The sequence below is a fragment of the Calypte anna genome, chromosome 4A, assembly GCF_003957555.1.
Source record: "Calypte anna isolate BGI_N300 chromosome 4A, bCalAnn1_v1.p, whole genome shotgun sequence".
Taxonomy (NCBI): domain Eukaryota; kingdom Metazoa; phylum Chordata; class Aves; order Apodiformes; family Trochilidae; genus Calypte; species Calypte anna.
Window position 1 is genome coordinate 3,602,977 of NC_044248.1, and position 23,110 is coordinate 3,626,086.

The window sequence follows — 23,110 nt, forward strand, 5'->3', positions numbered from 1 at the left end:
GCTTTCTGCAGTACTTTGTTCTGAATATTAAATGTTTTCAGCTGAGGTCAGAAATAAGACTTTTCCTTCTTATTTTACACCCAATTTAGTAAAGTTGCACAACTTTTCTGCACGTCAATAGAGTGGAATATTTCTGTGTTAAACTCCATGGCACCTGCTAGCAATTTACACTTGGTTTGTAATTGTGTTTACAAGTCCTCTTACAAAAGAATTTTCCACTCAGAGCCTTAATAAAGTGTAAATAAAGTGTAAATAAAGTGTAATTGTTGCTGCTTATTGCAGCTGAAGATAGTCTAAAAGAAAAAGATACCTAAAACCTGATTATTACTTGGTTGGGGAGTCATTTCCCAAAGCACACCAGGCACAGGAATGCCAGACCTGCTTTTCATCTTCTCAGTTATTCCAATTTCCACCTTGGCTGTAGCAGGTCCAGTTTCCCAGGATCTAGAATGTGTATTTTTCCACTCTCTTCATTGCATTCCTAAACAGAGGGTTTGGGTTTTTTTCAACCTCCTTTTCAGTTCAGTTACCTGGAAGCAGGGGCAGTCACCTGCTAGGGGCATCCTGAAAAGTGTTGACTTTTTGTATGTTTTCAGTGTCTTTCAAAATCGTTGGCTATCAGTAGCAAATTAGATTCCAGAATGATGCAAAATCTGATTTATAAATCTTCTTATATGCTTCATCATGGAAGAAGGAAAGGACTTAATCAGGACTGACCAAGTTGAACACAACAAGTTAGTTTTTTAGAACCAGTATCTAACTTTGTAGATTTTCTCTCATATCTGACTTCAGGTCTGTCAAGGTTTAACACTGGCCTGGCAATTAAACTGAGTACCAGAGGCTCTCTATTAATCTCTCTCCCCTCCTTGATAGAGAAAGGAGAGAGAATAAGGGAGAGAGACTGATGGGTTGGAAACTAAACCACAACTTTAATGAAACAGGAATGATAAATAGGTAAAATTACTAAATATATACAAATCTACAGGAAAATGGAAACCACATTCCTCCCCCCTGTCCCCCAATAACTCTCATGTCACCACCGAGGCTGCAGGGCAGCCCTGGGAAAGTCCAGGCTGGAATCCTGGAGTCGGCAGCAGTCGGGAGCTGGAGGCAGGAACACACAGATATGGGCTGGGATGGATCAGGAGCACAGGCAGAGGAAGGGATGGAATCCATCCAGGATGCTGGGTGAAGGAAGGGAAGCAGGAAAGGCAGGAAGGGCAGGCAGCTGGAAACTGGAAGCAGGAAATCTGGCTTGGCCCTTGTGATGCCTCAAATTTATCCTGAGTATGAGGTGTATGGGATGGAATCCTCTGTTTGGTCAGTTCTGGCATCTGTCTTGTCTGTTCCTCCCCAAAGGAGGCTGCAGGTGGGACCTCTTTATCCTTCTGGAGGGTAAAAGTTTTCCTCAGATCTGAGCAGTGTCCTTGGCTCTGCACACCAGTCTCTAGCAGTAACTCTAAACATCAAGTGTTATCAGTCCTAGAAGCACACACTGTCTGAGAAACTTGCTGTTCATTTCAGCAAGTGCAGCTACTTACAAGAGACTTAGCTAAAAGCAAAAGTACAAGACAGAAAATCACCTTTATCCTGGCCCAAACCAGGACAAGTTCAAAGGAAATCTTTGAGTTCAGAGGAAGGTCTTTAGGAACTCTTTAATTTCTTATTAAGCCTTCCTCACTGGGAGCTGGTTGGTATAGAATCACAAGCAAAAATACCCTGGTGTAGTTATGTCACCTGCAGGCATAGATTAAAAAAAATATAAAGGTTGATAAACAGTTTCACAAGACACAAACCCTGGTGCTATTTACTGTAAGGAAACCACTGCAAGGAGCCAGGACACAGCCCTGTGAAATGTTGGCCTCTTCTAACAGGTGCTGAATAGGAGGAGAATTTGGGGGGCCCAGTATTTCACAAGGCTGTCTTGCTTTCTGCAGGTGCATCCAGCATTATGGACTAACCCCAACTTTTTCCCCATGTTCTTACACCTTCAAAAAGTACAGCTGGATGCACACAATGGATGGGGATGATCCCAGGGACCATCCTTAGGATAGTTCAGGAGACTGTGATGAGCAGAGGTGAAACACTTCTGTGAGCATGTCCAAAAACTTTGGAAAGCAGCAAAGAATTCTGGTGCCTGGGAATGGTCCCTGGCACTTGGAAAAACACAGACTTTGTGGGTTTATCTTGATTTCAGTAAAGCATTTGACACCGTCTCTCACAGCATCCTTGTAGATACGTTGATCAAGTATGGGTTTGGTGATCAGGTAGTGAGGTGGATCAGGAACTGGTTGAAAGGAAGGAGTCAGAGAGTTGTAGTCAATGGGGCAGAATCTGGTTGGAGGTGTGTGACTAGTGGAGTCCCTCAGGGGTCGGTACTGGGACCGGTGTTGTTCAATATCTTCATCAACGACTTGGATGAGGGTATAGAATGTACCCTCAGCAAGTTTGCTGATGACACTAAGCTGGGAGGAGTGGCTGACACACCAGAAGGCTGTGCTGCCATTCAGAGAGACTTAGACAGGCTGGAGAGTTGGGCAGGGAGAAACATGATGAAATTCAACAAGGGGAAGTGTAGAGTTTTGCATTTGGGGAAGAACAGCACGATGTCCCAGTATAGGTTGGGGGCTGACCTGCTGGAGAGCAGTGTAGGTGAAAGAGACCTGGGGGTCCTGGTAGACAAGAGGATGACCATGAGCCAGCAATGTGCCCTTGTGGCCAAGAAGGCCAATGGCATCCTGGGGTGCATTAGAAAGGGTGTGGTTAGTAGGTCAAGAGAGGTTCTCCTCCCCCTCTATTCTGCATTGGTGAGGCCGCACCTGGAGTATTGTGTCCAGTTCTGGGCCCCTCAGTTCAAGAAGGACAGGGAAGTGCTTGAAAGAGTCCAGCGCAGAGCTACTAAGATGATGAAGGGAGTGGAACATCTCCCTTATGAGGAAAGGCTGAGGGAGCTGGGTCTCTTTAGTTTGGAGAAAAGGAGACTGAGGGGTGACCTCATCAATGTTGTCAAATATGTAAGGGGTGAGTGTCAGGGAGATGGAGTTAGGCTTTTCTCAGTGGTGACCAGTGATAGGACAAGGGGTAATGGGTGTAAATTGGAGCACAGGAGGTTCAAGTTGAATATTCGAGGGAATTTTTTTCCTGTAAGGGTGACAGAGCCCTGGAACAGGCTGCCCAGGGGGGTCGTGGAGTCTCCTTCACTGGAGACATTCAAAACCCGCCTGGACACGTTCCTATGCGAAGTGCTCTAGGTGGCCCTGCTCTGGCAGGGGGGGTTGGACTAGATGATCTTTCGAGGTCCCTTCCAACCCCAAGGATTCTATGATTCTATGATTCTATGAATTGTGTTTGGAGGAGCTTGGTGAGCCCATTGGGTGTATTCTCTCATTCCCCTCTCAGCCTGGCTTGGACCTCCACTCTTGTTCAACAAAAAAATTAAACCCCCCAACAAATCTTTGCACTTTGTGCATTCTCTCTGTCACCTCTGTAGCTTGATGGGGCTGATGCTCCACTCCAGTAAACAGGAATAAAAATAAATTAAAAAAGAACCTTTAATTTAAGCCTGTTCATCAGTTTTGATCTTTAGCCTTCGTGCATCAGCAGGGTGGGAAATGGGAATCATACAGGAATATTCTGCCCTCAAACAGGGACATCCAGGTTGCTGAGTGTTACCAGGAGTGACATTTGGTTTTGTCTTTGCAAGTGGCAGTTCTGTGATTGTGATGCAAAACTTTACATCTCCCTTATTTGTATTTCAAGTCTTTCTGCATGCAGAGGTGATTAAAGGGGACATAAAATGTGGCATATCAAAACTTCCTTCACATGCTCATATAAAAAAATTACATCTCTTTCAGGATGTGAATATATCTGAACTCATGAAGAAGCTAGATATTCTTGGAGATAACGGGGTAACATTTTTAATTTCAAATATACCTTTAGTTTTATTGTTATTTTAAAGGTGCTTTTTGCCCCCACTGAAGAAAATAAAATTTCAAGAAAATGCAGAGAGTGATTTTTATATGCTTATGTTTTTATAGAAACTCAAAAGCAGATCTTTCAACTAATGCTAGTGAAAAATGCTCTTTCTCAAGATGGGAATTGATCTGGGGAGAATGACAGGGAAGGAAGGCAGAGGAAAAAGATAAAAAATAAACTAAGGGAGGAAAATCAGAAAAGCAAAGCCAGACCAAGTTATTACTCTGTCTCTTGGATAGCACTGGTAGCACCTGCAAGTGGGAAGGATGGCTCTGCCAGGAGTGGGTTTGCTGGGAGAAGGGCAAGGATAAGTGGGTCCCTTTCTTCCCTTGTCAAATATAGATAAAATCTTGGTCTTGCAGCTGGAGCACAAAACTCCATGGAGCTGGCTCCACTTTAAAGGTAGCTTTAATAGTTTGGGTTGTTTATAACACTGGGTTTTAAGCTCCAGATTTAATTGGTGTATTGGAAAGTTCTGTGGAGGTTTCTCTGGTATTTGATCATTGCATTGTTTTCCTTAGTGGGAAATCTTGCTCTGAAGTGCTGGAGGAGGAGATTCACTGAACTTTAGAGTCCAGTGAACCAACACTTTCCTGGCTAGAAAAAATTCCAAAATTCCTTACCAGAAACCACTGAATAATGAACTGCTGCAGAAGTGTTGTGGAAATGAGGTACTGAGATAGTGGAGTACCCTTTGCTGGGCTCTCAGCACTTCCCATCATGGGCTTCTTTCTGGGCATGTTTATAAAATGCAAAATTTTATAGCTGGATTATTCTTTAAAGTGAGTTAAAGCTTGCAGCTTGTTTGTAGGATGGATTTCCAACCCAATTTAAAAATGCATTTTTTTTTTTTCTGTATTTTAGAATCTGAGAAATGAAGAACAGGTTGCAATAATCCAAGCTGTGACTGTGCTTTCCCTCTGTGAAAAGGTAGAATTCAGCTCAGATGTTTGTCTGCCTAAAATCCGACTATAACCTGTTAAGGCACCACCTGGCTTTGCCAGGGAAGCATTGGTTTTAGGTTAAAATTGTCTGGATTGGAGCCATGTGTTCCTCCTTACCTGACTTGGGTGGGATTGTGGTGTCTTGAGGTGCAATTTAGAAAATAAACTCAATTTAAAAATAAAAAAAAGAGGGTTGGGAAATACAAAATATTGAACAACTAAACAGCCACTGAACAAAAGCATCTTCATGATCAGAAGTGCCCTGGGAACAGTGTCCTCTGGGAATCAGAGCACCAGGGTCCAACTTGGGCCCAATTTTGTATGACTGAAAAAGCTCTGAGTGTTCTCTGCTCCTCCATAGATTTTTGGAGGTGCAGGAAACTGGGAAAAATAAAAGACTGAGTTTGCCACCTTGTCTTAGGTTTAAATTGCCATCTGGAAAAAAGCAGGACTGATGTCCTGAAGTCATGTGGTGGGTTTGCAGATGAGGCCAAGAAGCATTGGGTTGATAAAGTGGGATAAATCAGGTTCATTTTGCATTCTTCACTCATTTATTTTGGATCTTGAACCATAAAGGGGGCAAAGCCTTTGAATTTTTTGAAGGAAAACAGCCTCAACTTGTTAGTTTTTAGGAGGATCTTGCAGTCCCCTATTTTGCCCCATTCATCTGTAACTTCAGAATTAAAAGGTGGAAGGCAGAAGCCTGGGAGTGTTTGCAACAAACTCGCAAAATATTGGGTGAAAATTTTGCAAAAGCTCTGCTGGTTTGTTTGGGTTTTTTTTTAATTTTAATTTTATATTTTTTTCCTCTTCCCACTGCTGTGTTCATGCAGTGGTTAAAGCAGATAGAGGGGACAGAAGCTGCACTGACACAGAAGATGTTAGACCTTGAGAATGAAAAGGTAAGGAGCAATAACTAAAAATACAATTAATTGAGCTAAAACTCAGCCCAGGGGAAGGTGTCTGAAGTTTGGCACAGGCTGGTTTGCTCTCTGTCTCTGCTTAGCAGAGAGGGCTTCATTAGGAAGCTGAACAGGAGCCAGCAGTGTGCCCAGGTGGCCAAGAAGGCCAATGGCATCCTGGCCTGGATCAGGAACAGCATGGCCAGCAGGTCCAAGGAGGTGATTCTGCCCCTGTACTCAGCACTGGTAAGGCCACACCTTGAGTACTGTGTTCAGTTCTGGGCCCCTCAGTTCAAGAAGGAGATTGAGGTCCTCGAACAGGTCCAAAGGAGGGCAACCAGGCTGGTGAAGGGACTCGAGCACAGATCCTATGAGGAGAGGCTGAGGGAGCTGGGGGTGTTGAGGCTGGAGAAGAGGAGGCTCAGGGGAGACCTCATCACTCTCTCCAACTCCCTGAAAGGAGGTTGGAGCCAGGGGGGGGTTGGGCTCTTTTCCCAGACCCAAGACAAGAGGGCAGGGTCTCAAGTTGTGCCAGGGGAAGTTCAGATTGGATATTAGAAAGAATTTTTTCACAGAAAGGGTGATCAGACATTGGAACGGGCTGCCTGGGGAGGTGGTGGACTCTTTGTCCCTGGAGACATTTAAAAAGCGACTCGATATGGCACTCAGTGCCATGGTCTAGTGACTGTGGCGGTAGTTGATCAAGAGTTGGACTTGATGATCTCTGAGGTCCCTTCCAACCCAGCCTATTCTATGATTCTATGATTCTATGGTGAAATAGGCAAGAGGTTTCTAGAACAGTTCATTGCTTGCATTTTTTGGGGTGGAAACTATCAAAGCTGTAGAGACAAAAAAATAGAAAAATATGGAGAAATTGAAGGGATATGAAGGGATAACTTTATAGATTGGATCAACCAACCAAATTGTCTTTCTGCTTGCTCTGTGTATTAGTTAGTCTGGACTTTATAATCTTGGGGTCATGTTAGAATTGTCAAGGATATTCCTTTGCTCTCTGGTATTCAGCTGCTGGAGAAGTTGTAAAAACCTCTTACTCCAGAGGACTTTTCTTGCCCCAAGGTCTCCATGCTTTAAGACAAAGTTTTCTCAAAAGAAGTTCTGCCTTGTACAGCAATCTCAGTGCTTTTCTGTCCTCATATTTTGGTGATGTTGGACAGTAGGAGTTGTTTGGTTTTATTTTTACATGCTGTGTGTTTGTCCACATGGCTTTACAAACACTGGTTAATCCTGGCCACGTGTTTTACAGGTAGATAAATAATCAGCATTAAATTCACCTTAAAGAATGGAAAACTGAGACAGGGAGATTAAGCTGTTGGCCCAGAGCCACTGAAAAAGTGCATACTTGAGGCACAAGAAAAAAAGAAGTGTTCAGATTGTGTTGTCTGTTGAGTGCAGCCTGGTTGTACTTTAACATAAATGTGATCTTTTCCACTTTGGGTATATCTTGATTTTTCATTCTTAGGGAAAATGCAAAGCTTTGGGAGAGTGGAAGCACCCGGAAAGTCTGGATTCTTTTCTAAAAAGAACTGGGCAACAATAGTTGCTTTCTAACTTGGTTTATTCCCTTTTATTTTTTTTTTTCTCTGATGTTTTAAATCTTACTCTGGCTAACCCTGTACCTATTGTTTAGCATATTGAGAGCCTGCACTGCCAACAACTGACTTAATTCTGAAATAACTGTAGGAATAATATTCTAGTGTGACACTTCTGGAAGGGCTGAGCACTGGGTCAGTTGTTCTGGGAACCCACAGTACGAATTTGAGATCCTATTCTTGTTTCTTTCCCTCTTGCTATTTTATTTTATTTTATTTTATTTTATTTTGGCCAACTTTTACAGAAGCAAAAGGGACATTGTGATTCTAGGACCTTTTAGCAGCTCTGACTCTCCCTACAGTCTGGTGACAAGTCATTTGTAGGTACTTTAGGACCAGGACTGTCCTTTAATATGTGTTACACAGTAGTATTGCATCTTCTATTCTATTTTGAGTGAAATAATTTTTTTTCCATAATTCTTATTTCTCTATCAACATAATAAATTAAAGAACTTCTCCTCTTTCTAACTATTTCATGTTCTACCTCCTATCATCCTAAAACAGTCTAAGGGCATGTTTTGCAAGAGCACTGTCACCAATCTTGCTTGCCTGCTCAGAAAACCATTCAGAGGTCCCCAGCTTTCTTGCCACATCATACTGAGTGCCACTAAAATCCCAGCCTGGTATTATTTTTTAGGAATAGCTCTATGGAACTGTGAAAGTCAGTGAGTTGCATAATAAAACTCAAAGCAAAAAGTTCCTGTAAATCCTAGGTCTGTTGAAAATGAAAACTTCTTCAGCTAAAGTCACTTCACCTCTCCTGCTTTCCTGAAGGAGCCCACAAGAAAGCTGTGGAGGGACATTTTACAAGGGTGTGTGTAGTTCATAGGTACAACTTGTAGATATGAGACATATTTTAAGAGCTGATACTGTAAGTTTGATATTCCAAATATCCTCAGGATGAATGCGGTCCCTGGCTGTAGATTTTATTTGCTTTCAAGTGGAAAGCTCACATAAAAATGATGACATTTATGATTCTTCATTTATCAGGGTAAAGAACAAACACTCTCTTGTTTTTGTTATTGCTCAGGACCTGTTCAGTAAACAGAAGGGTTATTTAGAAGAAGAATTGGACTACAGGAAGCAAGCTCTGGACCAGGCATACATGGTAGGAACAAATCAGTCATTAAATTTTCATGTTTGAACAAATTTGATAAAATGCAGGGTTGGTTTTTAATTTTATTTTCTTTCTAAGTAGAATTCTCTGGTAATTGATTTGGGTTTCTGCCAGACTAGGAAATAAGAAACTACTTCAATGGAGACTTAGGAAATGGATTAAAGTATTTAGAATTGTAATGTTTTTGCATTCTATTTTTTATTCCAAAATGTGTACACATTAGTACATCTGGAATGAGAAGAGCTGGTCTGTGTGTGCACAAAACTATCACTGTTAAACTATCTCAGAAATGGCTTTAGAAACTTTCCAATTTTGCTGTCTCCAAGGTGTTTGTAAATATTACTGCTGCCATCCCAACCCAAGCTAGAAATCCCTGTTCTTCCTATACAATTATTTCCCTTGCTGTCCTATCCAACATCACTTCTTTCAAAAGGGAAGCTGCAACCTTGCCTCCTCTCAGGCTAAGCAGAAAATCAGGAATCGCTCAGCAGTAATTAGGAGATTTTTAGGAATTGGTAATACTTCACACTCAACTTTGTGAATACTGTGACTTCAGGGCATCAAAATACCATGAAAAACAAATCCAAAGAATTATTTTTATATTGTAAATATATTTTAAGGGGAAAATGGTTTTGGCAAAGAAGCCAAGGTGTAGAACTCAGAGCAGGTAGCAGAGGTGAAAGTGAGCGGGTTGTGTTTCTGACACTGTGACCTTCAGCAAACCTCTCTTTTCACAGCTGTGCATCAAATATGGATGGAATTACCTATCCCCTAAAGGTGTTAGAAAGGCTAAAGGGCTGTTGTTGGATGCTCTTGACCCAAATATGGTCCATTTGGATGCTGGTTTTGGACAGGACCATATTAACCCCTCTCTGGGGAAACGCAGCCATGATTCCTTTCTTTCCTTACGCTGGGGAGCACAGCTCTCAGTAGGAGTGCAAAGTTCTGGTTCTGGTACTGCAGTTTTGGGTCAGTGGGTGAGGATCTGGTTGGGAATCTGGCAGACAGCACAAGGTTGGCAAAGGTTTAGTGACTGCAAACGTGCGAGTGTTCCTTTCCATGTGGCTTTGGGGCTAAAGCGGCGGCGTTGGGCTTGAGCAACGGGTTTGAGGGACATGAGGGCCAGAGAGATGGAGGCAGTGTGGGATTCCTGGTGTTCACAGCTCTCCATAGGGGATTTTCATCTGCTAGGACAGCTTCACAGTTCAGCTGCAGGGAATCTCTTGGCGTCCATCCCGCAATGTTCGGCGTCGGAGTTTCGGGGCTTTGGTTTCACATTGAGCACAGGCCCAGCGCCCGAATCTTCCTTGGAAAGAAGAAACAAATAATTTACTAAAGAATTTACTCAGTGATTCTTCCCCTGTACTCAGCTCTGGTGAGGCCACATCTTGAGTGCTGCGTCCAGTTCTGGGCCCCTCAGTTCAGGAGGGGCCAACCGCGAGCGAGTTGGATGTGAGAAGGGAGGCGGGATGTGTGTAAAAGGCTTGGAATCAAAGGTTTCTTGGTGGGGAGAGAAGTTTTTAAATGTTGGATTCCTAAGCTTCTGTAGACAAGGAAGAATCAAGGAAATAAAAATGAAAACCACCTGTAAACTCCAGCAGAGCTGTTAATGCCCTGGGCTGGTGATAACGCAAGGGGAGGAGCTGGCACACGTTGCATTGCTGGGGGTACAGAGGCCAGAGAGAACTTTGAGTGATAATCTTCAAAGTCAGAAGCATCAGAGGCACTTTTGTCACTTCTTTTTTGACAGTGTGTATAAGTATTTCCCTGAGTTCAGGAAGGAGATTGAGGTGGTGGAACAGGTCCAGAGAAGAGCAAGGAGGCTGTGAAGGGATCCAGCACAAGTCCTGTGAGGAAGGGCTGAGGGAGCTGGGGGTGTTGAGGCTGGAGAAGAGGAGGCTCAGGGGAGACCTCATCACTCTCTCCAACTCCCTGAAAGGAGGTTGGGGCCATGGACTTCAGCTCTGCCAGGGGAGGTTTAGGTTGGATATTAGGAAGAAATTCCTTACAGAGAGGGTGATGAGGCATTGGAATGGGCTGCCCAGGGAGGGGATGGATTCTCCATCCCTGGAGGGTTTTAAGAAGAGACTGAATGTGGCACACAGTGCCATGGGCTGGTAACCACGGGGACAGTGGATCAAGGGTTGGACTTGGTGGTCCCAGAGGTCCTTTCCAACCCAAAGGATTCCGTGACTGTGTAAGCAGGAAGGGAAGGTCGAGGTCAGTCAGTGCCGGGCACTCTGTGTGGAATGGCTCCCTCACTGCTCACGGCTGCCGCTTTCTGTCTGTCTGTGTCTGTCCTTCCCTCCCACCCAAGGCCCCGCTCGCTGCCGGTGGGGTCGGTCGCTTGCCGGATTCAAACAGCAGCCTTGTCTGCGTGTCTGTCTGTCTGTCTGTCCGTGTCATTTGGGTCACCTTAGAAAATCCAGGAGCTGGAAGCCACTCTCTACAACGCCTTGCAGCAGGACCCGGGGAGGAGGGCGAGCGAGTCGCTGACCGAGGCCCAGCGGGAGGATTTGAGAGCGGCGGTGGAGAAGGTGCGGAGGCAGATCCTGAGGCAGAGCAGGGAGTTTGACAGCCAGATCTTGCACGAACGCATGGAGCTGCTGCAGCAAGCCCAGCAGGTAAACCTCGGGTCCCTTTCTCCTCCTCCCCATCTACCTCGTCGGCTTCACCCCCCCGTGGTTGCCACCTTCACCTCGTGGAGTTCACCCTGGGTGTCGGTTCTGTGTGTTTGCTCCCGTCTGGAGGAGATGAGAGGTGGTGGGACCTGGGGGTGCTGGGCATGGGACACGTCCAAAATGGGTCACTGTCTCCTCCAAAGTGGGTCACGAGGTCCTGCTTCACCCATCTGCTTCGTGTGTGTCCAGCCACACAGCCTTCCACCTGCTGACTCCATAGGGAGCTTGTGGCAAGTTTAAGGTTTTCCTTAGAACAAGCCGGAATGGAAGGGTCTATGAGTGTCATGCTCGTGTAGAAGAGGAACAGCAAAAGCACTAGTTAGAGCAATAAGGTTTTTTTAATTTTGCATCCCTTTTATTTCTTTTCACCACTTCAGAAACCTATTAAAATTTGCTTCTTAGGTTTATTTAATAAGAAGTCTTCTAAGAGGCCGTTTGCAAGCCTTCATGTTTTGAATGAGTTTAGGAAATCCTTGTCGGTCTGAGCCACTTTCTGAAGGATAAATAACTCCCAACTTGAATTCAGGCAGGCTCCTGGCAAGTGTGGTGATTATTTACTGAAAAATTATTTGATGGGATTGCAAAGTTTTTCTGTGCAAAGTGTTAGGAGAAAGAAGAGAGCTACATGTCTCAGGGTGTTAATTATTCCAGCAGGAATAATTACTCCTAAGGATTTTGATTCCTCTTCATAGTAACTTCAGGAAGATGCAGCCATGTGTCTTAGAACTTGAGGACTGCCCTCCACTTGCTCTCAGTATTTTCTGTGCAAGCCTGGAATCCCATATTGTCAAAATCTGTTTGCAGATGTCCTCAGGATGCTGCTGCTATCTCAGATGCTGGTTGTGGAGCAAGAACTGCTTTTAGTTCACTTCAAGGCTCTCTCCCTGTTCAGATTGGCTTTGTAGATGAAGATAACTAGAGTAATGTAGTAACCCCACACTGTCATGTTCATCTCCTGACATGAGAAATGCTTCTGGTGCCGGTGTTAGAGCTGAGCTTTGATTTCCCCTCAGTTTCCTTTCTTTTCCTCCTTCTCTGCATTTCCTTGGTTTGGAACAGGTAACATCAAGATCAAGCAAATCAAGGAACAACTCTTGATTATTTTTTTTAGTGTGTGTCAGATGGTGGAGAGAAAGCTGGAGAAGGTAGGCATTAGCTGGCACTGGAAGTGTCAGAAAGAGAGAGCAGAGTAAAAATACACAGTTTGGTAAATAAAGGTGGAACCTTTATTAGCTTAATGTTATTTGTGCAGCTCAAAATTAGTGAGACTGTTTTGGGGATTTTTTTTGTCAGTCTCTTAGTGCATTTTCCTAGCATTCCTCTTGGCATTTTATTCAGAATACTGCTGCAGTTTCAGCTGGATAAATATTATTTCTCAATGACATTTAACAAAGATGAATGATACTGGGAGTTGACTGGTGCCTTTACACCTAAGTAGTACCCAATACCAGGTTTTTATATCCATATAATTTGGTCCTTTGCTTCCACCATGCATGTAGCTTGAACCTGTTTGAAGGACTATTGGCTATGACCTTTTTGTGACCCTTTTTAGAGTGTATTTTGGGGGGGACACTTGAGAAGAGCTTCTAAATTAGGCTTGTATAATATTGGAAAATGAGAAGGAAAGATAGAAGTAGCTCTGTAGAGTGAAACAGTTCTTCCTGAGGACTCCAAATCCATACTGTGTGCATGTCAGGGGTTGCTTTGGACTGTGTTCCATTTGGTCCCGCAGATTGTTTGGTTTAGGTGCACATCTGGAGCACATCTTCTGTTGGAGTTCAGGTCAAGTATTGACAGCTTGCTCCATGAAATAAAGTTAAATATGATGAGTGTAGCAGTTCACTCCTGCTCCAAACAAAAATACCAGAGCTACTTTAACCAGGGATGTTTGGTATCTGTCTCCAGGTCCTGTGTCATTGGAGTTTCATGTTGTGCTTATCTCACTAGACATGCTGATGTGGCAGCTCTGCAGGACAACCTTAAACTGATTTCTGCTGCCTAAGAATTTTATCTTAATCATCTATTTTTCAACCCCTGTAGTGTTGCATTTGCTGTCCTTTCCCTCAGTTTCTTCTTCCCAGTTGCTTTCTTCTTAAAGGTTGTTTTTGCAGGTCCTTAGGGGACCACGGGTCAGCACTGATAACCTGGTAGTTGTATGGAAATGTCCACAACATAAAAGCAAACAAACAAAAAAACCTCTAGCATGGATTTTTAGTGTCACAGGGCTAGGATTCCATTCGTGCACACTAGCAGATGACAGGAGCTGAAATGCTACAAGAATCGCTGTGTTGGCAGAATCCTAAGAGCATGGATGGAGCTCTGTGTATGGTACATCCCTAGAAGCTCTTTTAATTCATCTTTTCTCTTGCTCTCATTGTGTCATTAGCAAGCATCTATTAGTCTTTGTTCTGGCAAAACTGCAGGCTTGATCTGGACATACCTGGGCAGATGGGGAAGTGGAGCTTACAGAGAGGGCAACTTTCTACAGAATGTTCTTGCCAACACTCTCCAACTTGCCCAGAAATAAAAACCATGTATTAAAGACTCACAATTCTCTGAAAATCTGGAATTTTGAGCACTTCCAGAAGGCCTGTTTCTTTGCTTCTATTACCTCCTGCTCTGCCTGATATAAGGGCTTCAAAAGAACAACTCTGCTTCTTCTGGCAGGCTGGCTACAACCTTCTGAGTTGTCTGTGTCAGACATCCAGGGAAGGTGTGATAATTGGGAAGGAGATCTTTCCTTTTCCATCTAAATGCTCCTTGACCACCCTGCAGAAGTGGCAAAGCCACGTGAGATGTGCTGCAGGTGGGTCTGCAGGATTTCATTAGAGGGAAACTGCTTCCAACACGGGCACTGATGATTTAGCTGGTGGGATATGTTGGTTTTACAGAGCCAACTACAAGTTCTTCCTTGGGATTGTGCTGTCTGAAAAGAGCAGGGACGTGCAGAAGAGGCTGGATAAGCTGGTTCCCAAACGTGAGCCTGTGCTGCTTTATGTGGACTTCTTTGTCCAACATAAAGCTTTAGTTCTTAGCCACTGGGTATTGACTTGGTTCCAGGGAAATAAACACATTTCAGGATGCCAGGCCCTGCTTTACATTGGTGGGTCTGTTCCTCTTGGCATGTATAGCTCCACATCATTATTGTTCATTAGTGTATAAATGGAAGCATTCATCTATATCCATTGTGCAGTAAGGAAGCCTCTCTGGAGCCAAATTAGAGGCAGGCTGTGTGATTAGAGCTGCTCATCCAGCATTCAATGCTCTTATTAAACCCAGAGAGGAACCTGCAGGTCTGGGGGATGCATCCTCAGCTGAAGCACATGGACAATTTTCCCCTTTAAGTCAGAGAAGGTGCTGGGATTTACATCATCCTCTCTATCTGGAGGAGGCAAACCCTGTTAATTAAAAATCTGTCGTGAGCAGCTTGTGATATTTGCTTCTTGCCACGGGCTACGTGTGGTTCAACTCCAGTTCCTGCTTATGTTGCCATCAAAAAATGTCTCACTGTGCTACATCATTTCTAAAAGCTTTCATAAATCAGTGGCTGGTTTATTCTGAGCAGGAATTCATTTAAAAGCAACATTTGTGCTCCAGCAAGCACAGGGGCATGAGTCTGGGGCATTTTGGAAAATCAGATCACTACCAGCAGGTTCTCTTAAATGAGGGGAATTTAATATTTTTGGTGTATGTCTGTAAAAGGTGCCAGGCTATTCCTAGAGAGAAGAAAAAAATTAAAAAAAAAAAAAAAGAAAGGTGTTGATGTAGGTCTAAAAACCATCCCTCAGAAAAAACAAGACAACCAGGTGCCTCAAGTTGCCAAAGAGTGGGTGTGAGTCCACCTGTGCCTGGTTAGGGCAGGCCCCCTATTACCAGGGGGCCAATAAAGGTGGGACACACACCCACAGAGAGAAGCTCACTCTGGTGTGAGGCAATGCAGAGGCCAGCAGCTCATCGAGCCTCAGGAGCAAGAAAGGCTCTTCCTGCTACATTGGGTGGAGAATGTGGGCAACATACAGACGTCTAAAGAAGCAGCAGTGTGAGGAGCTGGCAACAGGAACATTCTCCCTGATTTGAAAAAGTGCCTGGGCTAACACTCTCCCTGAAAGGTATGACCAGCAAGCTCTTTGGATTGGAAACCCCTGAGCAGAGGGAAGCCAAGATAAGGATTCTCTCTTTGGAAACCCCTGAGCAGAGGGAAGCCAAGATAAGGTTTCTCTCTTTGGAAACCCCTGAGCAGAGGGAAGCCAGGAGGATGGAATCCCATGAGGAAGGGTTAAAACCCGTGTATGGAATCCCATGAGGAAGGGTTAAATCCCGTAATCCCATGAGGAACCAGAAACCCATGAGGAACCAGCAAGCTCTTTGGAAACCTCTGAGCAGAGGGAAGCCAAGATAAGGATTCTCTCTTTGGAAACCTCTGAGCAGAGGGAAGCCAAGATAAGGATTCTCTCTTTGGAAACTCCTGAGCAGAGGGAAGCCAGGAGGATGGAATCCCATGAGGAAGGGTTAAAACCCGTGTATGGAATCCCATGAGAAAGGGTTAAATCCCATAATCCCATGAGGAGCAATACAATGTGTCCCTGGAGTTATTTTTTTAAAGCAAATTCATATCCCCCAAGCAAAACTGACCCCCCAAAAACCAACACAAAAATTCCACAGGGTTAGAACACCTTAAAAATACCTTGTGGTATCTGCTGAAATTAATAAACACCTTAAGGTGAAATTATGCCTTGTATAAACCACAGGAGATCTAACTTGAAATATATTCATCTTGCTTTGACTGTAGCTGCTTCTGGAGTAAGAAACTGTGGAAAGTGATCAGAACCAGGCTGGAAATTTGGATAAATTAATTCAAATTGCATTGTTGGCAGTGTTGAACCATGAAGAAGATTCATACTGGAAATAGCATTTATTCTGATTTCATTTCATTTATCTTAAATTCAAAGAATAGCTAGAAGATCCTCAAAGAAGAGCAGATTGACACACATTCAACATTTTTGGCTGCGAATCACAAAGGATGTGAGAGATTTCATTAATTTAATCAAGTAATCACACAGAGCAGTCTTATCTTTAAATAAAATTGTAAGAAAAAAGAAATAGAAAAGTTATGTGAGGTCATTGTGCCATCAAAAGTGTGAAACCTTTTTTATTTCTTTTTTTCCCTTTGATTGCATTCTAGTATGCTACTAAGGTGGGGATTGTTTATTCCAACTTGAGTTAGTATATTCTTAGGTAGAGCTCAGTTTTGTGTAATAAAACAGAACAATTCAATTCTAGATCTGAGTACTCTGGGATGCTGAAGGCATCTGAATTCCAGCCCTAAATAATTGGAATACAGCTGGAAATATATTATCTATGTTTTCTTCTATAGCTTTGACTTCTATGACCAGGTTGGATTATTCATTGGTGATAAAAGCAGAAATTCCTGCTTTATTTGCACATTTACAGGAAGGCACAGGATGAACCTTTAAGACAGAAGAGGGATAACTCAAAACTGACCTTTATGTGTCAGGGAAGGATTCACTTCAAATCTGCTCTCTCAGGCACTTTTTTCATGGACAAAGCCAGAGGCACTGATGTCCTTTTTTTCCATCCTGAAATGTCAAAAAATAAACATGGGTTGACATCAGGAAACACCAAACTAATTTCTTCTTACTTCTAATAGATCAGAGGAAGCCCCAGGGGATGCCATTCCTCCAAGAGTTCTCCCTGCTCTCTTGTAGGTAGAACTCTTCACACTGCAGAGCACTTGGTTTGCAGAATGTCTCTGTAAGATCCTATTAGCTCAGCCATTTGAAATATATTTTAATTGCTTTTTCCTCCAAAAACCTTAATTAAAAAAAAAAAAAAAAATCAATTTGTTAATCCATGAATTGCCAAGTCGAAGAAGGAACCTGAAACTTGCCACTTGATGTACTACAGATGTTCAGGTAAAACCTGGAGAAATCCAGCAGCTATCCTGCTCCTCTTTGCCATGGAATCTGTTACAGACCATCTATTTTTTACTCAAAGAGAATTATTTAGGTTTCATGTTTGACTGGGAAGGTTCTTGGGGATGCAGGATGCCATGGGATAGGATGCCATGCCCAATGTCCTCATTGACAGGCACGAGGAGGTTTTGTCTTAAATTTGTCCTCCTTGACACAGTGATTATTTTTTTTTTTTTTGCAATTATTAATGCTTGCAGATCAGAAATCTTCTGTGCTTTGCTGTTCAGAACAGATTACTGTTGGAAATGTATTTTTTTATATCAATTAATTGCACTTAAAGGCATCTGCTATCATAGCTGTTTAACTGCAATTTATATTCATCAAGCACATCATGTCAGGGTTAATCAGAGTTGGCCTCTGGTATTGATTTGTCATGCAGGAGTGAATTCTGAGTATTTCAAGGCATCAGTGCTTCTGGAATGACAATATCACAGTTTCCCACAAATGACATGGATGGCAGATAAGATATAATTTTGGTTTAATGTGTTTTCTTCTGCACAGTTCATAGGTAGATCATAATCCTCACTTCCATGGAAATTGAGTATTTAGATATCTGAATGTAAAATAACCCAAATCTCATCTTTTTTGTGTCTTTTGCAGTTTTGTTTTTATTCCCCACCCCCCCCAGCTACTGAGTCTAAGCTGTCAAAGAACCAGGAATCAGTTTTAAGATGCTGATTATGCTGTTTTTCCCTAATGAAAAGAGAGCTGTTGATGTTCTTGCTAGATATCATTGTGTGATGCACTTTTATTATAGCATAAATTCAAATGCCCTAAATTTTTTAAAAAATAAGTATATATTAATATAAATATTAATTACAAATTATAATATTTGTATTCATTATAAATATTAAGTAAATATTAAGCCATACCTTCTGACCACAGCCATTCATTATCAGTTTTTAACAGCTAACAATTGTTTTAAGCAAAATGAATTTATAAAATTGAATTTATATAAATTGAATTTATTAAAAAAATGAATTTATAAAACTGCCCAAACCACCAATGTGATTGAATAAATTTGTTTTCATCCTAAATCGTGCATCAGTGCAGCTGCTGAAAGGTTCATTCTCCTTAAGACAAAGAAACCACAAATGCAGAATAAAGATTAAGAAGAACAATTCTAACAATTCTCCTACTTCAGTAACTATTAATTGGATTATTGTGGTTGAGGCTGCAACACAGAGAAAGGAATGAAATTTTTACCTGCTGAAAGACCTTGGTGAGACTCAGAAGAGGTACAAGAGTACCCAAAATGATCTCTCAGCTTCAACTGGCTGAAATTTATATTAAATTTTCATTCATAAAGCAAAAGAAGGTGGCAACAGAAATAGCCTAAGCTCATTCTGTTACACTGTGCTTGCCTCTTGCCTTAGGACCATTGTGCAAAATCCCATTCTAGGAATATGGGAAAAAGAGGCATCATTTGTGTTGCAGCCACACAAGAGTCGTTTCAACAGCTCTTAAAATGCATTCAAATTAAGAATGTATTTTCATTAAGAACTTTATCCATCAGCTGAGTGATTTGAGGAATAGCTGAAGGCAAGTCAGGTCGGATTCATCTTTAGATTCCTGAGTGTAACTTAGGTCTGCTCTTCACATTAGGAAAGCTCTTACATACCTGGGGTTTAATAGTGTCGAGAAGCTGCTTACAGTAATATCATGAAGAAACAAGATTGATTCTTCCCCTTTTAAGGCTGATAAAGTATTTCCCTTGCTAAATTTGGCTGCAGAAGGAGATGTGTTCTCGACCATAGGCTGGCTTCAAAGGTTCAAAACAGGCTTCACATCTGAAATGGTCCATCCCTGGTGCCTGACCTCTAAATATACATCAACCTGAGCCTTCCCAACATTTCAGAGCGGAGGCTCTAAGCAGCTTAGCAAATCCTTCTTTGTCTTCTGTGTGCTAAAATTATCAAATTGTTTTCTTGGATTTGCTGGGGAATGTAAATCCAATAAGAGTGTGGCACAGGCACTATTTAAGATGATTCCTAAACACCTTGATTAGTAATTTCATGTGTTTTTATGACTGTAGTAGCATGGTAAGGAGAGTATTTGGCAGCCATCTGAACTCATCTTGATGATGCAGGTCAGTACCACAGTTTGTTCAGATGGGCTCTTTCCTAGGGCATTTCTCCAGAAAACATGAACATCAGTTCTGCACCTGGACACCTAGGTGAAGGATGATGAGGTCAACATTTTCTGGCAGATATTTGCCACAAAAATTCCCTTCCTGGTAGCATCTTGCCCATTCAGCAAACCTCCTTGAGGATCTGAAGCCATCCAAGATGTTGGTTGGGGCAACCTGACCTGGTGGGAGGTGTCCCTGCTCATGGCAGGGGGGTTGGAACTGGATGAGCTTTAAGGTCCCTTCCAACCCAAACCATTCTTTGATTCTATGAATGTGCATCTTTTACTGAGCTTTGGAAAACAACCATGATCTCCAGGGAAATTACCCAGCTATCAGGAAAGCTGTGCTGGAGGTGAAGAGACACTGGAATTGGTCCTGCCTAGGCCAGCTCAGGTACCACCTATAGAGCAACCTTCCTGCAAATTTGGAGACTTCCCTTCTGGAGGAAGGTCAGAACCTCTGGAAGTGCTAACATTGGATAGTCCCATCTTGGTGTTTCAGCCCTCTTACCTCTGAAAGGAAGAACTGACTGCCTTAGTTTCCCTGGAAGGTACACACTAAAGGCACTTGCCATCTGAGTTTATCTAAGTGAAAATAATTATGGATGTGGGTAATTGCACTTCAGGTAAAAGTCTTCCCCAGAAAGACAACCTTCCCAGTGTGAGGTTAAAGGAAATGAGAGTTTTGAGCAGTCAGGAGGAATCTTCTGCAAATAAGCAAGTTGCTTCTGGTGAGAAAAATAGTTCTTTTCTCACTTTGGGGCAATTTGACAGCCCTCAGTGTTTGGGAGCATTGGTTTGAAGAGGAGGGGCAGGTAATGATCCCTGCTGGAAGTGAAACAGCATCCATAGAATTGGCAACAGCTGGTGGTGACCTTCCCTTTTCCAGCTCTGCTCAGTGCATGCTTGGGGCTTTCACAGACCTTCAGCCTTGTTCTTGGGAATTCTTTAGCTGCCTGAACCTTCTGAATGCTCTCAACCAAATTGCCCACATTTTCAGGCTGTCCATCAGGGTTCTGGCTGTGCCATTTGCTTTTGGACATGGAATGTATAAATAACTCAAGGAAAAAATTGTTAATGGATCTGAAAACTCTGTTCAAATTGCAGTTAAGTCATAAGTGAGGCATATGTTGGACATCTTCTGCATCTTTGTAGCTGCCTGGAAATGCAGATGGATTTCAGAGCTCAGCCTCATTCCTGAAGGAGCTGAAGTTGCTGTTCCAGGCATCCCTTGGCCAGCAGAGCCATCTGCTGCTCAGCCCCTGCTGCTTTCTGCCTGCTTGCAAGCAGCTGCTCAGAAGTGGCAGCAAACTTCATGCCTGGTCATGGGAGGATGATTTCATAGAATCCTAGAACTGGCTGGGTTGGAAGGGACCTCAGAGATCATCAAGTCCAACCCTTGATCCACTCCCGCTGCAGTTCCCAGCCCATGGCACTCAGTGCCACATCCAGGCTCTTTTGAAATATCTCCAGACACGGAGAATCCACTACTTCCCTGGGCAGCCCATTCCAATGCCTGATCACCCTCTCCAGAAAGAAATTCTTTCTAATGTCCAACCTAAACCTCCCCTGGCACAACTTGAGACCCTGCCCTCTTGTCTTGCTGAGAGTTGCCTGGGAAAAGAGCCCAACCCCCCCCTGGCTCCAACCTCCTTTCAGGGAGTTGCAGAGAGTGATGAGGTCTCCCCTGAGCCTCCTCTTCTCCAGCCTCAACACCCCCAGCTCCCTCAGCCTCTCCTCATAGGATCTGTGCTTAAGTCCCTTCACCAGCTTAGTTGCCCAACTAGATTCATCAACTAGATGCCTGCCATACCAAAAGTTGGCCAATCCTCCTTCCAAAACTCCCCTTCCAGGGGATCTCCACGGGTGGGTGAAGGTACTAACAGGGAATACTCACAGATCATCATCCAAAAGTTCTGTGAGGTTTTATTGGCTCTCATCATCAAACCAGTGACAAATCAGTGCTCATTTTTTCAGCAGGTTGGTCTGGGATGTGATTGAGTTGGATGATGTTCAGACCCCCCATCCCTGATGTGTGCACTCTTCCCTTTCTGGCAGTCCCACTGTGCTGGTTTTGCTCCTTTTTTGGCCCCAGAATTCGACAGAATTCTTGTGAATCCTGTCCCTCCCCAAAAGGGGCACCCATGTGCTGTGTCCCTAACCCCCCTATGACCAAAGCCAGGGGTTTAAAAGGGATCATAAGCATTCTGCTGGTTGAAATTATCTTTAGATGAACCTTTTAGCCTTACTGATCATCAATTTATGCCCCAAGGCATGAAAGTAGGCAGAATTTCTTGGTAACAATAAACCAGATTTGCTGGATTTGTTGTCCCAGTTATGCTTTTGCACCAACACAAACAAATTAATTAAGAGCATCTAATCAAGGGTTGAAAAACCTCAGAGTGAGGCCCCACCTTCTTGATTGCTAATTCTTGCAAGTAAAAGGAACAGTAGATGAAGGTGTAAATACTTCTACTGAATCTCAAGCAGTCCTGCCTTCAGTCTTAATTAGTGTGTGTAATTTAGGTGTGATTGCCTTCTTGGTAGTTTAATAAAACCTTTGGCCGAGGAACATCTCTTGCTGCCTCTAGAAGATATTTGCTTGTCTTAAAGCTAGAATTCTTCCATGTAGCTTCTCTATTTTGGTTTTTTTCTTTAAGTTGAATATTGGAAACTGTTATTTTTGTGTGATCAAGATAATGCTGTAAGTGCAGATGGGCACCATGAGAAAAAATATTTTTATGTGTTAACTACTGTACCTAACCCTCTTCTGCATAAATATCTATATATTTTACATAAGTTTATATATGTTTTACATAATTTTTATATATTTATGTATTTTTATATATCTTTTTAAGGCCATCTCTGCAGTTAAATGGTAAGAAATGAGTTCCATCAGGTTTTTCAGGATATATAAATAGCTGAGCTAGGCTGGTTAGCTTTCCAGTGTTCACCTTGTGAGGATATTGATGGGAATAGCTACACCCACTTCATCCCCCTGGATAATCCTCCCTACAATACAAGCTAGAAGTAAACACCAACAACCTTTGATACCTGGTGGAAAACTGCAACCCCTGGGTGTGTTGTAGAACAAATTCTCATCTGTCAAGGTCTGACCTCTGAAGTTCTGTAGGGAAGAAGTTGGTTTGCAAAAGCTCACTCACAAAATCTCATTTGCAGCATAAATCTGCTGCCATTCCCTCACTTGAAGGGGAAAATGAGTTATTTAAACATTAGTCCCTTATTTTCAAGTTGTTATCCTCAGGTTTGCCTATACATCTGTTGTAGACATGTAAATATCTGCCCTATGGACTCTGTCCCCCCCCTTTTTGTCTTATTGACAGAAATACAGTTGTTCTGAAGATTATTTTTTTTTTTAGATCCAATTGCATGTGTATTCCCTTGCATTTGTTAGGTTGTCTTGTATTTAAACTGCTTTTTAGGAGAGGGTATATTTCTTCATCTCTACTATTCTCTTTTCTCTCACAAAGTTTAACCCTTAAAGATGAGAATTGGAAATCAGAAACCTCAGCTTTTTTTTTTTTTTTTTACTGAGAACAATTCTGAGTAGCTGGAGAGAAGAGCTGAATTGCTGTAATCCTTGGAAAGGATGAAAAATCCATAAGGGGATAATAACATCTCAATTTTTACTTAATTAACAGAATTCCCAAATCTAAAAACAACATCTTCTCCCAATTAACATGTTCTTCTATAAGAGTACACTTGCTGTAAACCCTGAGGTGAGAAAACCACCAGAT

The 23,110-nt window shown here is 42.7% G+C and overlaps 1 protein-coding gene across 1 annotated transcript in view; it reads left to right on the top strand.

Annotated features, from left to right (window-relative positions):
• The window catches only part of JAKMIP1 (janus kinase and microtubule interacting protein 1), an 86,064-nt gene that overhangs the window by 56,074 nt on the left and 6,880 nt on the right, over positions 1 to 23,110 (top strand). Inside the window, exons 15-19 of the mRNA XM_030449674.1 lie at positions 3,855 to 3,908; positions 4,840 to 4,905; positions 5,753 to 5,821; positions 8,462 to 8,539; positions 10,969 to 11,172. Coding sequence (XP_030305534.1) covers positions 3,855 to 3,908; positions 4,840 to 4,905; positions 5,753 to 5,821; positions 8,462 to 8,539; positions 10,969 to 11,172 — 471 coding nt within the window. The remainder of the gene's footprint in view (positions 1 to 3,854; positions 3,909 to 4,839; positions 4,906 to 5,752; positions 5,822 to 8,461; positions 8,540 to 10,968; positions 11,173 to 23,110) is intronic.